The 13215-nt window shown below is 42.2% G+C and overlaps 1 protein-coding gene across 1 annotated transcript in view; it reads right to left on the bottom strand.

Annotated features, from left to right (window-relative positions):
• Nucleotides 1-13183, bottom strand: part of ALG14 (ALG14 UDP-N-acetylglucosaminyltransferase subunit) — a 72151-nt gene extending 58968 nt beyond the window's left edge. Inside the window, exons 1-2 of the mRNA XM_080915535.1 lie at nucleotides 12988-13183; nucleotides 7467-7612 (exon numbers count right to left, since the gene is read on the bottom strand). Of these exons, the coding sequence (XP_080771661.1) occupies nucleotides 7467-7612; nucleotides 12988-13123 (282 nt within the window). The 5' untranslated portion in view covers nucleotides 13124-13183. The remainder of the gene's footprint in view (nucleotides 1-7466; nucleotides 7613-12987) is intronic.
• Nucleotides 13184-13215: the final 32 nt, after the last annotated feature.

The raw sequence follows: 13215 nt of genomic DNA, 5'->3' as shown, positions 1-13215 counted from the left end.
TGGTTGTTGTTGGTGGTGGTGATGGTGTGATGGTGATGGTGATGGTGTGATGGTGATGGTGGTGGTAGTGGTGGTGTGATGGTGGTGGTGATGGTGTGATGGTGATGGTGTGATGGTGATGGTGTGATGGTGATGGTGGTGGTGATGGTGGTGATGGTAGTAGTGGTGGTGATGGTGGTGGTGGTTGTTGGTGGTGGTGATTGTGGTGGTGGTTGTTGGTGGTGGTGGTGATGGTGTGATGGTAATGGTGTGATGGTGATGGTGTGATGGTGATGGTGTGATGGTGATGGTGGTGGTAATGGTGGTGATGGTAGTGGTGGTGGTGATGGTGGTGGTGGTTGTTGGTGGTGGTGGTGATGGTGTGATGGTGATGGTGTGATGGTGATGGTGGTGGTGGTGGTGGTGATGGTGGTGATGGTGATGGTGGTGGTGGTGGTGATGGTGGTGGTAATGGTGATGGTGGTGATGGTGGTGGTGGTGATGGTGGTGGTGGTGATGGTGGTGGTGATGGTGGTAATGGTGTTGGTGGTGGTGGTGGTGGTGATTGTGGTGGTGGTGGTGAGGAGGAAGAGCAGCCCTGCTGAAACCAGCCACCTCAAAAACTGCTGATTTCCAGGAGAAAGCACTGGTTGCTCCCCTGGAGCTGTTACTATGCACTGTGGTTGGAAGCGAAGTTTCTCTATTTAGAACGAATCCCAGTGGAGACTACTGTTCTTTAGAATTTCCAGGGCATTTTTTTCATACACTCCATTTCACAAGCAAATAGTCCTTTCTGGGAGCAAGGGGAGCCCCTCCGGTCCTCAGTCTGTTCTCTGGTCTAGGCTGACCTCAGTAAAGGGAAAGGTTTCTCAGATGGAGAAGTCAGTGAAATGACTCAGAGAAACACAGAGACTAAGTGCAGGGAGATGGTAAACTGAGAGTTCTCACTTCTCTTTACTTCTGTCAGAAACACAGTATCTAAAATCTAATACCATTAAATAAAATCTGGGGTCTGCAAAGATGGCTCAGGGTCAAGTGGGCTTGGTGTTCTTCTAGAAACAGATCCAGTCCCCGGCACTGAACTCTTAAGGCACATACACATGCCCATTCACACAAATATATACAAAGTAATTTCTTACTGAATAGAAGGAATAAAGTATCCTTTATCAATTAAGAGTTGCATTTAAAATTTTTTAAACTCAAAATATGTTGCACCTTTCATAAATAGGTTGATAATGATACTTTTCTACAAAGTGGCTGACATTTAAAAATCCACTGAATTTTATTTGTTAAAAGATATTTATTTTGCATCTTTTTCTTTTCTAGGTGGGGGTGGGGATAAGGGTGGGATGGGAGGGTGGAGGTGAAGGGGTAGGGGCGAAGTGTCAGAGTCTCTCTCTGCAGTCTATGTTGGCTTCAATTCCCTACATACACCAGGCTAACCTTGAACTCACAGCAATTCACATGCCTCAGCTTCCCAAGTGATGGGATTATGGGTGTGACCCACCATATCCAGCACCATAAAAATCTGTACAAGAACAAGTCTTAAGCCAAAGAGAACATTTGCATGTAACTTGGTTAACTCTGAGCAACTAAAATGGGTGGTGTGTCTTGGTTTCTAGGAAGTTCTTTTGCAAGGGCAAGTCCGCATTAGGGATGGGAGTTTGGGCTTCTCAGCACCAACTACAGAATGACGCACTTTGATTACTGAGCTGCTTGCAGGGATATGGGTAATACGGTACAACCACAGAGGGCAGTTACCCTCTCTTTTGAAACAGAGGCCATTCCAACTCACTTTAGAAACCTTAAAATTAAATTATGAAGAGAGGGTTCAAGGCCTATAGCAGCAGAAGTATTGCTGATAACAGGAAGCTGCAGTTGGCAAAGTCCTATTGGGGAAACAGGTGAGGAGGTTTGGTCAGGGAGTGGGTGCCATTTATAAAGAACACGGGCAGGCACAGGCCACACACACACACACACACACACACCTGGACTTCATCAGATCCTGCCTCTGGCTTTGCTTCAGGTGAATCCTAATGCAAAGTTAAAGTTGTCCTATAAACAGATAGACTAACAATGGCATGCCTGCTGCTGGGACCCCATCTCTCCACCCATACCCCTCAAACTAACAAGAACACTGGGGTGGGAAGAAAACATGGGCAAATGCCACCAGTTCAGTGCCCCCGTGTCCTCTCTAGTGGCTTCTCCTCTTTCCCATCCCTCCTAGTTGTTCTGAGTTGATCTGGTTTATCATGGAAAATTAGGACATTCCTATATTCAGACAGGAAAATCTTAACTCCAGAAATTCCCAAACTGCTATGCAGCTTTATATAAAAAACCAATCTGAATACTAAGTCCAGACTATTTTAAATGAGATAGAACAGAACAGAACCCACCAATTACAGTTCCAGGTCTGGGGAGGAGGCAGACAAAGAATGCGGGGCCCTGCACTGCTGCCCAAGGCCATGGTGTAGGTGGCGCAGGAAGCAGCCTGGAAGGAGCTAGAATGTCTCTGCATTTAGTGTCAGGTTTCTTATCCGTCTACACAGCAGGCACTGTGCGATCTCTCGCCTATTTTCACCCATCTTTTCTTTTCTTTCTTTTTTTTTTAAGATTTATTTATTTTCTGAATGTGAGTACACTATTGGTCTCTTCAGACACGCCAGAAGAGGGCATCAGATCCCATTACAGATGGCTGTGATCCACCGTGTGAGTGCTAGGATCTGAACTCAGGACCTCTGGAAGAGCAGCCAGTGCTCTTGACCACTGAGCCATCCCTCCAGCCGCTCTCCTCTGTTTTTCTACTTCACTTTCAATTGCTCTGTTAAGGACAGATGTCCCGCCCATGGACATAATTGACACCCCAAAGGTGCCAGTGCTTTTCTGAGTCTAATTCTGAGTACTACAAGGACATAAAGAGCAGCGACAGCCAGGGAAGCAGTGTCAGCACTACCAACAAAACATGTCATTCATCTAAATGGAAGTGAGAAACATGCCGAGTATCATTTTCATTTGTGTGAGGAGACTATTCAAAATTGAAGGACAAAACTCAACGGTTCCGAATAAACCAACAAGTGGGATTTAGCATTGGCTCGGTATAGACAAACGGGCCAGGAAAAGGAGAGCAATACGCCACACAGTAGTTTTGTTTTGTTTGAGACATGGTCTCTTGATGTGGTTTTGGTTGTCCTGGAACTCACTATATACAGCAGGCTGGCCTTGAACTCAGAGACCCACCTGCCTGTGTCCACTGGGTGCTGGATGGAAGGTTTATGACAGTCCACCAGACAGGATCCAGATCTTCTGCGCATGTGGAAGCAGAGGGAAAGGGCTGTCTAATGAGTGGTACTAGGTTGGGACAGCTATTTTACTACTTAGATATGAGATCTATACCAAATATCATACAGGAAAAGCAATTTTAGACAGTGTCCTAGTTACTGTTCTATTGCTATAAGGAAACACTACAACCCAGGCAACTTGTTATTTTTTAACTTTATCTATGCATATGAGTATTCTGTCTTCCTCTATGTCTTACAAGACAGAAGAAGGCATCAGATCCCATTACAAATGGCTGTGAGCCACCGTGTGGTTGCTGGGAATTAAACTCAGAACCTCTGGAAGAGTGGCCAGTGCTCTTAACCTCTGATACATCTCTCCTGTCCCACAGGAACTTATAAAGGAAGATATTCAACTGGGGACTTGCTTAAAGCTTCAGAGGGTTCTTGTTTGTTTGTTTGTTTGTTTGTTTTTTGTTTTGCTTTTCATGATCATCACAGTGGGAAGCAGACGAGCATGGAACAGAAGCTAAGAGCTTTAAATTCTGATTCTCCAGCAGTGGGGTGGGGAGAGAGAGAGAGAGAGAGAGAGAGAGAGAGAGAGAGAGAGAGAGAGAGAGAGAGAGGCTGACCTGGGCTTTTAAAAGACTCAAACAGTTTCACTAACTGGAAACCAAGTGTTCAAACACTGGAATTTGGGGAGGGGAGTCAATTCTCATTCAAACCATGACAGAAGGAGTAAAAACAAACATTGAACTTTTGGAAAATATCATTTGAGTACAACTTTGACCAAGTCCTATAGAAACATGATAATTTTAGAGGAGAAAACCATAAACATTAAAATCTAAACCTTCTGTTCATCAAACACTGAAAGAACAGGCAGAAAGAAACACAGAAAGAACAGACAGTCACAGACTTAGAATCTTTTCATTTACAAATATACAGCTGTTTATGTGTAATATATAATATATGAAAGAAGATGTCATAGTCAATGGCAAATGTTGGCTGGGTATGAACTTCAGTTGACAGAGTACTTGCCTCAAATATTTTTAGCATTTAGGAGACAGATACAAGATCACTAAATTCAAGGCCAGCCTCAGCTACATACCCTGTTCAAGGCCATCCTGGAGTGCAGAAACTCTGACTCAAAACTACCAACCAACCAACCCACCCACCAACCAACCAACCAACCAGCTAACCAAGTAAACAACAAAAATAACTAAATGGAAAGAAATTACAAGAAAATTAGTTGGGCTGGAGAGATGGCTCAACAGTTAAAAGCCAGCAACCACATGGTGGCTCACAACCATCTGTAATGGGATATGATGCCCTCTTCTGGTGTGTCTGAAGACAGCGACAGAGTACTGACATATATGAAATAAATAAATCTTAAAAAAAAAAAGAAAATATTCCCACACTGAAGAAAGTTGAGTAAGAGTTCACTGAATTACATTTTAAAAAGAGAGAGAGAAAAAGACATGTGACCATGAACTAGTTGAATGGAATAGAATCAAATGGATATAAAAGGTATTTTCTGGAATCCTAACTTTTTGAAGAGAGTGGAATCATATTTATGAACTTTCATGGGGGGAGGGGAGCGTGTGAAATAAGAATTAGAATTACAGACCAAGTTAAAGAATGCTTGGAGTATAACATCACAAAAAGATTCCCAGACTTGGAAAGACATTGAAGATAAACTGCCCTTCCTAAGACACCTCAACCAAGGAAAAGGGCACACACAGTCTGAGCTCACACAGCTGCTGACGTCATGTGGCAGTTTGTCTCCTCCCGGCCCTGAGGACTGACACCTGGACATGAGTTTGCGAAGCAAGCCCTCAACCACTGACCTATATTGCAAGCTCATCATTAGGCTTAATTACATTAAAACAAAGATAACTAGATAGACTGAGTGCTTGCCTCAAAAAATCTACTGTGAACTTTTTTCTCCACATTTTTTCTTCCCATTTCTAACATTTCACGATTTTCTTTCTACTTGTTTGCCCTTTCCACAGAGAATTCTTTTAAGTTCAACTACTGATCCATGAATACTTTCAGCAACATTAACCTAATAAGTATTAACTTGGATTACTGCTGTAATCTTCTTGTTAATTCTTCCAATGAATCTTTCTTGTTTTGAGACTGCTTCTTTTGCAATTTTGTCAAACTTTTTCTTACTGCGATACCACTTTGATGATTTAAAAAAAAATCAGCATTTAAAAACAGCTTAAAGTTCAACAACTGGTTTGCTCCTCATAGGACAGGCAGATGAAGACAGAAAGGCCAAGTGGTTTCAGCAGAGACTGGAGGAATGCAAACACTAGAAGCCAGGAAAAGGCAGGGAAGGTACCTTTCCTAGAGACTTCTGAGAAGGCATGACGCTGTGAGACCTGGACTTTCAGCCTCCAGAACTATGAGAAAATCCATGTGTTTGAGCTGCCCAGTTTATGGTGCCTTACTACTTCCATAGCAGTTCTGAGAACAGCACACATTTTCCTGTGGCTGAATGAAAGCATAGAGATTCATTCATAGTCTGGTCCTGCTTGATGTAAATTTTACAAAGAGCACATTTTCCTGGTATGTTAGTTTGGGGAGCATAGTTGTAAGTTATGACTTTAAAAAGTGAGAGTATATGGTGGAAACGGAGATTAAAGCGAGTAGGGAGGAACCCCATTTGTGGATCTTTATTTCCAACCAAAAGAACCACCAGTCAACCTGGGTAAACATGGTACAGCAGAGTCCTGGGGCCACAGAAGACCTGACTCACTACCTAGCTCTCATTTTACTATTCTACATGATCTTGATCTTGAGTCTTTTGCCTAGAAACAATTTTTATCTACTTTTGAGAACACGAACCAGTATTTCCCAGTTTTATCTTGTCCAGAGCTTGCCCAGAAGAGAGACGAATTCTCTTCTTTAGGTCTGCAAGTGCAGACCCTGATTGGCTGGATTTTTATCCACTGCCCTCTGAAGAGGAATTTTAATCCAGTAACATGGCTGCTCTGGCAAAGGATCAAATCCAAAAACCTTCTAGGTCTATGCAATCTGCCTGGAATGCAGACACACCCTTAGTATATACCTTTAATCCCAAACAGTGTAGGAAGGTTTAGTTTGTAGAAGGCAGCAGCCACAAGTGATGTCTAATTGAGGGGCAGACAAAGTGCCAAAGCAAAGAAAGACTTGACAGAGTGAGTCAGAGCTAGGATATGCTCAGTTCTCACGAAAACAGACAGGGAAAAGATCTGAAGAGCAGTGCAAGGAGAGTAAGTTCAGTTTGTGCAGTGCAGGTCAGCAGTCGAAGCTAGAGAATAAGGAGCCAGAAGATTAGAACAAATTGCCCCGGCTAGTTTGAGGCCAAGCAGAGCAATGTAGTGAGAAGCCAAGAGAAGTCAGATTGAATTAGTCAGCTTGGAGAGGAGTTTGAGCCAGACCAGCTGAGCTGAACCAGCCGGCAAGAGTTCAGAAAAATTAGAAAGTGTGGGCTCATTCAGCAGTAAGCCTCTGAGAGCTATAGCTGAAAATTTTCTACAGAAAAAGATGGAAGGTCATACAAGGAGCAGCTCTTCTTCAATGAAGAAATGACTTCATCATTTTTACATCACTAAATTCTGATTAAAATGCTTAAATAAAGTCATCAGTTGGGGATAGAGAAATAATTATAATGCTGAATACAAATATAATTTGAAGACATAATCACAGATAAAGGATGAATATAACACACTAATAAAGAACTTTAATGAAGATTCAAGAAGTTTATTACTGAATGCTTTAAATATGTAACTATACATCAAAACAGTTTTCATAACTAAAATTCAATGAAAGAAATCATGTTTTTCTAGAATAATAATATGAGTATCATTTTTAATTTAAAGATTTATCTTAAAGAAATTCTCATATTTTGGCAATAAAGGATATTTATTTCTCTACCAGTCCACACTTTATTGCCTATTGTCGACAGGCTGTTGATACCACAGAATTATTTCAGGGATAATAAACTTGATGAACGGGGACTGGAGAGATGGCTCAGTGGTTAAGAGGACTGACTACTCTCACAGAGGACCTGAGTTCAATTCCCAGAAACCACATGGTGGCTCACAACCATCTGTAATGAGATCTGGCACCCTCTTCTGGTGTGTCTGAAGACAGCTACATAGGCTTATAAATAAAGTTAATAAATCTTAAAAAAAAAACAAAAACAAAAAACTGATCACATACCTCAGTAGTAGAGTCTTTCCGGGCTTGTTCAAGAGAAAGAATTTTCTTGGCACTCATTTCGTCAGACTCAGCAATGACATAATGCCTTGGAGAGTAGGCACTGGACAAGCTTCCAACCAGCCTCAAGATCTCAGTGGTGTGTCCACCTAGACACAAGAATAACATGGCTTAAAGTTAAGACTACAATGGGAGGGGTCACTGAAGAGCTGGTTAGTAGTTAGGAGCACTTGCTGCTCTTGTGTGTCACACCCTTCTACAACTCCTGTTCCAGAGAAACTGACACCCTTTTCTGACCTCCACAAGCACCAGGCATGCACACGGTACTCATAAAGACACACAGCTAAGACACTCCTGTATATAAAATAAGTTTAAGAAAATCAGGGAGAAGAAATGCAATATGGACTGGAGAGATGGGTCAGTGCTTAAAGAATGTGTACTTCTCTCATAGAAGACCCAAGTTCAGTCCTCACCATCCACGTTGGGCAACTCTGGCTTCAGGAAATCTTGAGGGTCCAACAGTCACCTATACCCCATGTACAAACTCCCCACCCCCACAGATACATAATTATAAATAGAGTTTTAGCTGGGTGGTGGTGGCACACACCTTTAGTCCCAGCACCTCAGAGGTAAGGCAGGCAGATGTCTCAGTTTGAGGCCAACATGGTCTACAGAGAGAGTTCCAAACAGCCAGGGCTACTCAGAGAAACCCTGTCTCAGAAACAAACAAGCAAACAAAAACCAAAATAAATAAGCAAATAATAAACAGACAATGAAACCTTAATTTTAAAAGTTAACCTACCATGCAAACAATCCATTTCATCTCATTATTCCAAAGTCATGTTTTCAGGGGTAAGGAACTAATGTGACTGCATATTTCCTAAAAGAACGTAGACCACAAACACAGAGTACAAACACAATTTATGCCCTCGTATAAATACTGCTTTTATATAAAAGATAATAAATGCATTAAAAATGGTACTATCAGTAAAAAAAAAAAAAAAAATGAGGACAGTCTATGGAAGTATAAGATACTAGCCAGGAGAGGGCAAGATACACACAGCACAGACATTTATAAAGACATAAGGCCACCCAGGTGGGATGACCACTTCGAAAAATCAATGCTTTTAAAATAAGAATGACCCTGGAAAAGCTAAAAAAGATGACATGTAAGAATAACAGACATGGGCTGAAGAGATGGCTCAGTTTTGGGGAGAACTGACTGCTCTTCCAGAGGTCCTGAGTTCAATTCCCAGCAACCACATGGTGGCTCTCAACCATCTGTAATGGGATCCAAAGCCCTCTTCTGGTGTGTCTGAAGACAGCTACAGTGTACTCATATAAATAAATAATACTTTTTAAAAAAAGAATAAGGGACATGTAGGAGTGGAGACTTTGGGCAGAGGCAGGATTGTTAGAACCTGAGAAAGTGAGATTTGAGCTGTTTTCATGGGGCAGTGGGAACACAGGGGTAAAAGTGAGGTGAGGTCAGGCGAGCAGGAGGAAGTTTCTGTGTGGAGAAGCAACTTAATGAGCTCTGATGTCAGGGTGTAAGCTTTCTGAAGGAAAACTGTTGCTGGTACCCTCTTCTGGTGTGTCTGAAGAGAGTGACAGTGTATTCACATACATAAAATAAATAAATCTTTTTAAAAATTAGTTTCTTGTAACTAGTAAGACCTTAATGCAGAGTATCAAACCTTAAAAAAAAAAAAAAAAGAAAAAGAAAAAAAAAAAAAAAAATTAGTTTCAGCTGAACAGTAGGCTGCATGACTTAAATCCCAGCACCCAGGAGACAGGCAGGCGAATCTCTGCAAGTTCGGGGCCAGCATAGTCTACAGAGTGAGTTCCAGGACAGCCAGAGCTACACAGAGAAACCTTGTCTTAAAAAGAAAAAAAATTAATTAGAGTGGGAGCTGCAAGAATGGTTCAGTAGTTAAGAGAATTAAGAGTTCTGTCTACTTTGCAGAGGACTATCACCTCTTAGCTGCCACATGGAGTGAATGACTCACACTTCCTCTAACTCCAGCTCTGGAGACATGACACCCTCTTCTAACCTCCCCGGCCACCCTCCAGACACACACACACACACACACACACACACACTAATTTTTTTTTAAAAAAAGAAATATTTTATTTAAAACATCAATTACAGTCATCTCTGGGGCACAGGACTTTAGGTTCCCCAATGAACCCAAAATCTCCAAAAATAAGTGGTTTCATTTTTATATATAACCTACACATTTCCTCCTATACACTTTAAATCATTCCTTGATTACTTACTTAATATAACGTAAATATAAATCATTCGTATACTGTATTGCTGAAGGAACAGTGAAAATCTGTACATGTTCATTACAGATGCATTCTTTTTCAAGTTATTTTGGATCTGAAGATGTAAAACTCACGAGTAGGGAAAGACAGCCAACCGTCACGACCCCTGTGGTTTCTTCTATGAGAACCATCATGACTACAGGGGAAGAACATCAAAGTCCTTAACAGCTGTAACTGTTTCAGTTCTATTTCACCAGCTCCTAGGTCCAGCCCAGCCAAACCCTCAGCACTCGCTACAGCCATCTCTCTACATCCTCCTTGCCTCTCTCACCTAGAAAGCTCCTTCATCCCCTTCGTCGTTCTAAGAATGACTTTTTAATACCACAGGAGCACCCAGAAAAGACAGGCACGCCAAAGGTGCTTTTTCCTCTCCCCATCAGATATTTTATCAGGAAAAAGACCATTTCCCCAGGTTCTAGAACGCATTAGGAAGGAATGTGGTGTAGCTAGGGACAATGTGCACTTCGGGATTTAACTTTATAACAAGCTTCCCATCTTCTTCCCTGGAGCACATGATCCACGCGTCTAATTTATACTCGCTGTAATATTTTTATTTTGAGCCTTGGAAAAGTGTTGGGCCAAGTAGTTCCCCCCACACAGATGAGACAATTAACAATAAAACCTAATGTCCACAGTGAGATGGAGAGTCACATGACCTGCTGGAACAGTCTCCAGTTTTTCCAAGGAAACACTCACTGAATGCAGTCATTGAAAATTTAACCTGGTTACTAAGTCACTAAAATGATTGACCTTGTTACTGAGGTTCCATTCTTTTAGTACTTTAGGGGAGGGGGCTGGAGGATGGCTGAGTAGTTTAAGAGCACTGGCTGCTCTTCCAGAGGTCCTGAGTTCAATTCCCAGCAACCACATGGTGGCTCACAACCAACTACAATGAGATCTGGCACCCTCCTCTGGCCTGCAGGCATATATACAGGCAGGCCACTGTACACATAATAAAGATTTAAAACAAATATTTAATTAATGTGTATGAAGATTCTGCTTGCATCTATATCTGTGTGCCTTCTGTGTGTTTTCTGTGTCGCCTGTGTGCCTGGTGACCACGGAAGTTAGAAGAGGGTGTAGGATCCTACCATGCTCTGCACAGCTCCTGAATCTGACCTAACTGGTTGGGGAGAGGATGAAGAAAGGACAGACACACATACAGAATAGCTAGGACTGGGTGGTCTGGGCTCTTTGATGAAGAAGCCACACAACCCCAGAAGCTTAGGGTGTTTATTATATACAGAAAGGCAGGGTGACAACACACAGGTACACAGACACGGGGTTGCTATGTCAGCTGGAGAAGGAGGCAAGCTTGGCTCTGCAGGAACAGTGTCTGAAGGGGAGCAGTCTTCAGGCTGCAAACATCTCTGGGAGGGAGAAAACTATATTTTTCAGACTCTATCAACAATCCTACAAGGACCAGAGAAAGGCTTTGCCACCATTGCTCTGCACTTTACCTACAGAAGACTTTGCCTCCCAAGGGGCATGACTAGATCAATAACATTCACTCCAAACTCCACTCAAATCCTACAGGGTTCCTGGACCTGGAGTTCTAGATGGCTCTGAGCCACCCCATGGGTGCTGGGACTCCAACCCTGGTCCTGTATAAGAACAAGGACCCTTAACTGCTGAGCTATCTCTCCACCCCTCCAATCACTCCCTACCACCCCATCTTGCTCCAAGCTGCTCTGTACATAAATTATAAATACAGCTGTATATAGATCATATCCCCACTTTCTCTCCCTGTACTTCTTGAGGTTATTTCCAATGCCACATCCAGTGTGTTCCTATTAAAAATATGTGATAAATATTTTATTGGTGTCCAAAAATCCCCAGTGGCTTTGCATCTCACTTGAAATAACTTGTATTTCTTATATGGCTAATGTGAGGTTTCGTTCCTTCTCTATTTGTGCCCTTATTTCCTTCACTGCGGCACCACTGTCCTTTTCCCAGGGCTTGGCACATGGCATCCCGATGTGGTGAGTGATGCTTGTTTTGTTTTTCGATTTTCAGTTTTGTCCCCTCCCCCCCCCCCCCCCCCGTGTCTTACCATTCCCATGGCTCAAAATATGTTAAGTAAATAATTAAGGAATTATAATTACATGTTAAGCTTGGTACATTTGCTTATATCATAAATATTGTGTGTGTATGTTTGTGTGTGTGTGTGCAGTCACTTATTCCATAATGATGTTTTCGTCAATGACAGTCACATGACATTAAAAGGGAACTGAAAAATCCTGATTGTCTAGTGACATGACAACCATCATAACATAGTAGCCTGAGGTAATTTGTGTTTGTAGTATTAAACAAACAAATTTACTGTGCTGCCTATCGTATGAAAAAGTACAACATGCACTATTATACACAGTACATAACTCTGATAACGATAATACACATTACTACTGTTTGTATTTTTATCAGTGTTTATTTCTTACTGTGAAACTGTACGGCCTGCTGCAGACGCAGCCTTATACACCTTGAATTGACTGTCTAGACTGCATGATTTTCTTAGGCTTTTTTTTTTCTGTCCCTGGAGCGATAGGTTACTAACATGTATTCCATATACATATTAACAAATGCATTCCAGATAGCAGATATAGAATCGGGTATCATCTTGGTTGTTTAAAGTTGAGTCCTGTTTAACTATACATCTGTCAAAACTGTTGATCTAAAATTAAAATTTTCAGAGCTGACTGGACAGTTTATTACTCATATCCTGTCACTCTGAAGGTATTGTGGTATGGGGTGTCTACGTTTTGATCCTCAAAGACTTTGCGCATTCTTAAGTGTGACAACTCTGCTTCGTTTACCACGCAATGTTCACGTTTCTTAAACTAAATACAAAAGACTTAGATGAATAACCACAGCAGCAAAGAAGGCAACAATATATCAACATCAAAAGGTTTCAGTGTACTCCATCGCGAATTACTTGTTATAAAGCACTACACTACAGAGAGGCTTAATTACAGAGAAGTGTAAATGACTTGTCTTAATAACAAGGCGGCTGGGTAGCATCATCTAACCAGCATTTTTCCCCGGCTGGGGTTACTGGGTTCCGGGAACACGGAGAAACTACAAATCTCAGCATGCAGCGCTCCTAAAGGCGCAAAGAAGGCCGAGGAGAGTCGCGATGCACTCTGGGGTTTGTAGTGCCTGACGCAAGCCCGTCGGCCTACTCCCGGATACTCACCAGATCCAGCTACTATCAAGAGTCCAAGCGACTCTCGGGGAGTGACGTGATGGGGTCGAAACACAACACATAGTCGCACTATTAGCAAGATCGTTAGCACTACGGCTGCGGCAGCTAGAATCAGAATGTTCACCATTCAAAGGATGGCGCATGCGCCCATGCCCAGCACCAGCGGTCAAAGTTTGTAGGCACCGCGCTCTTGAGCGAAAGTACAGCAAAGCGCCTCTC

The sequence above is a fragment of the Micromys minutus genome, assembly GCF_963924665.1.
Source record: "Micromys minutus genome assembly, chromosome: 4".
NCBI classification, from domain to species: Eukaryota; Metazoa; Chordata; class Mammalia; order Rodentia; family Muridae; genus Micromys; species Micromys minutus.
This window is presented reverse-complemented; position numbering and strand designations above follow the sequence as displayed.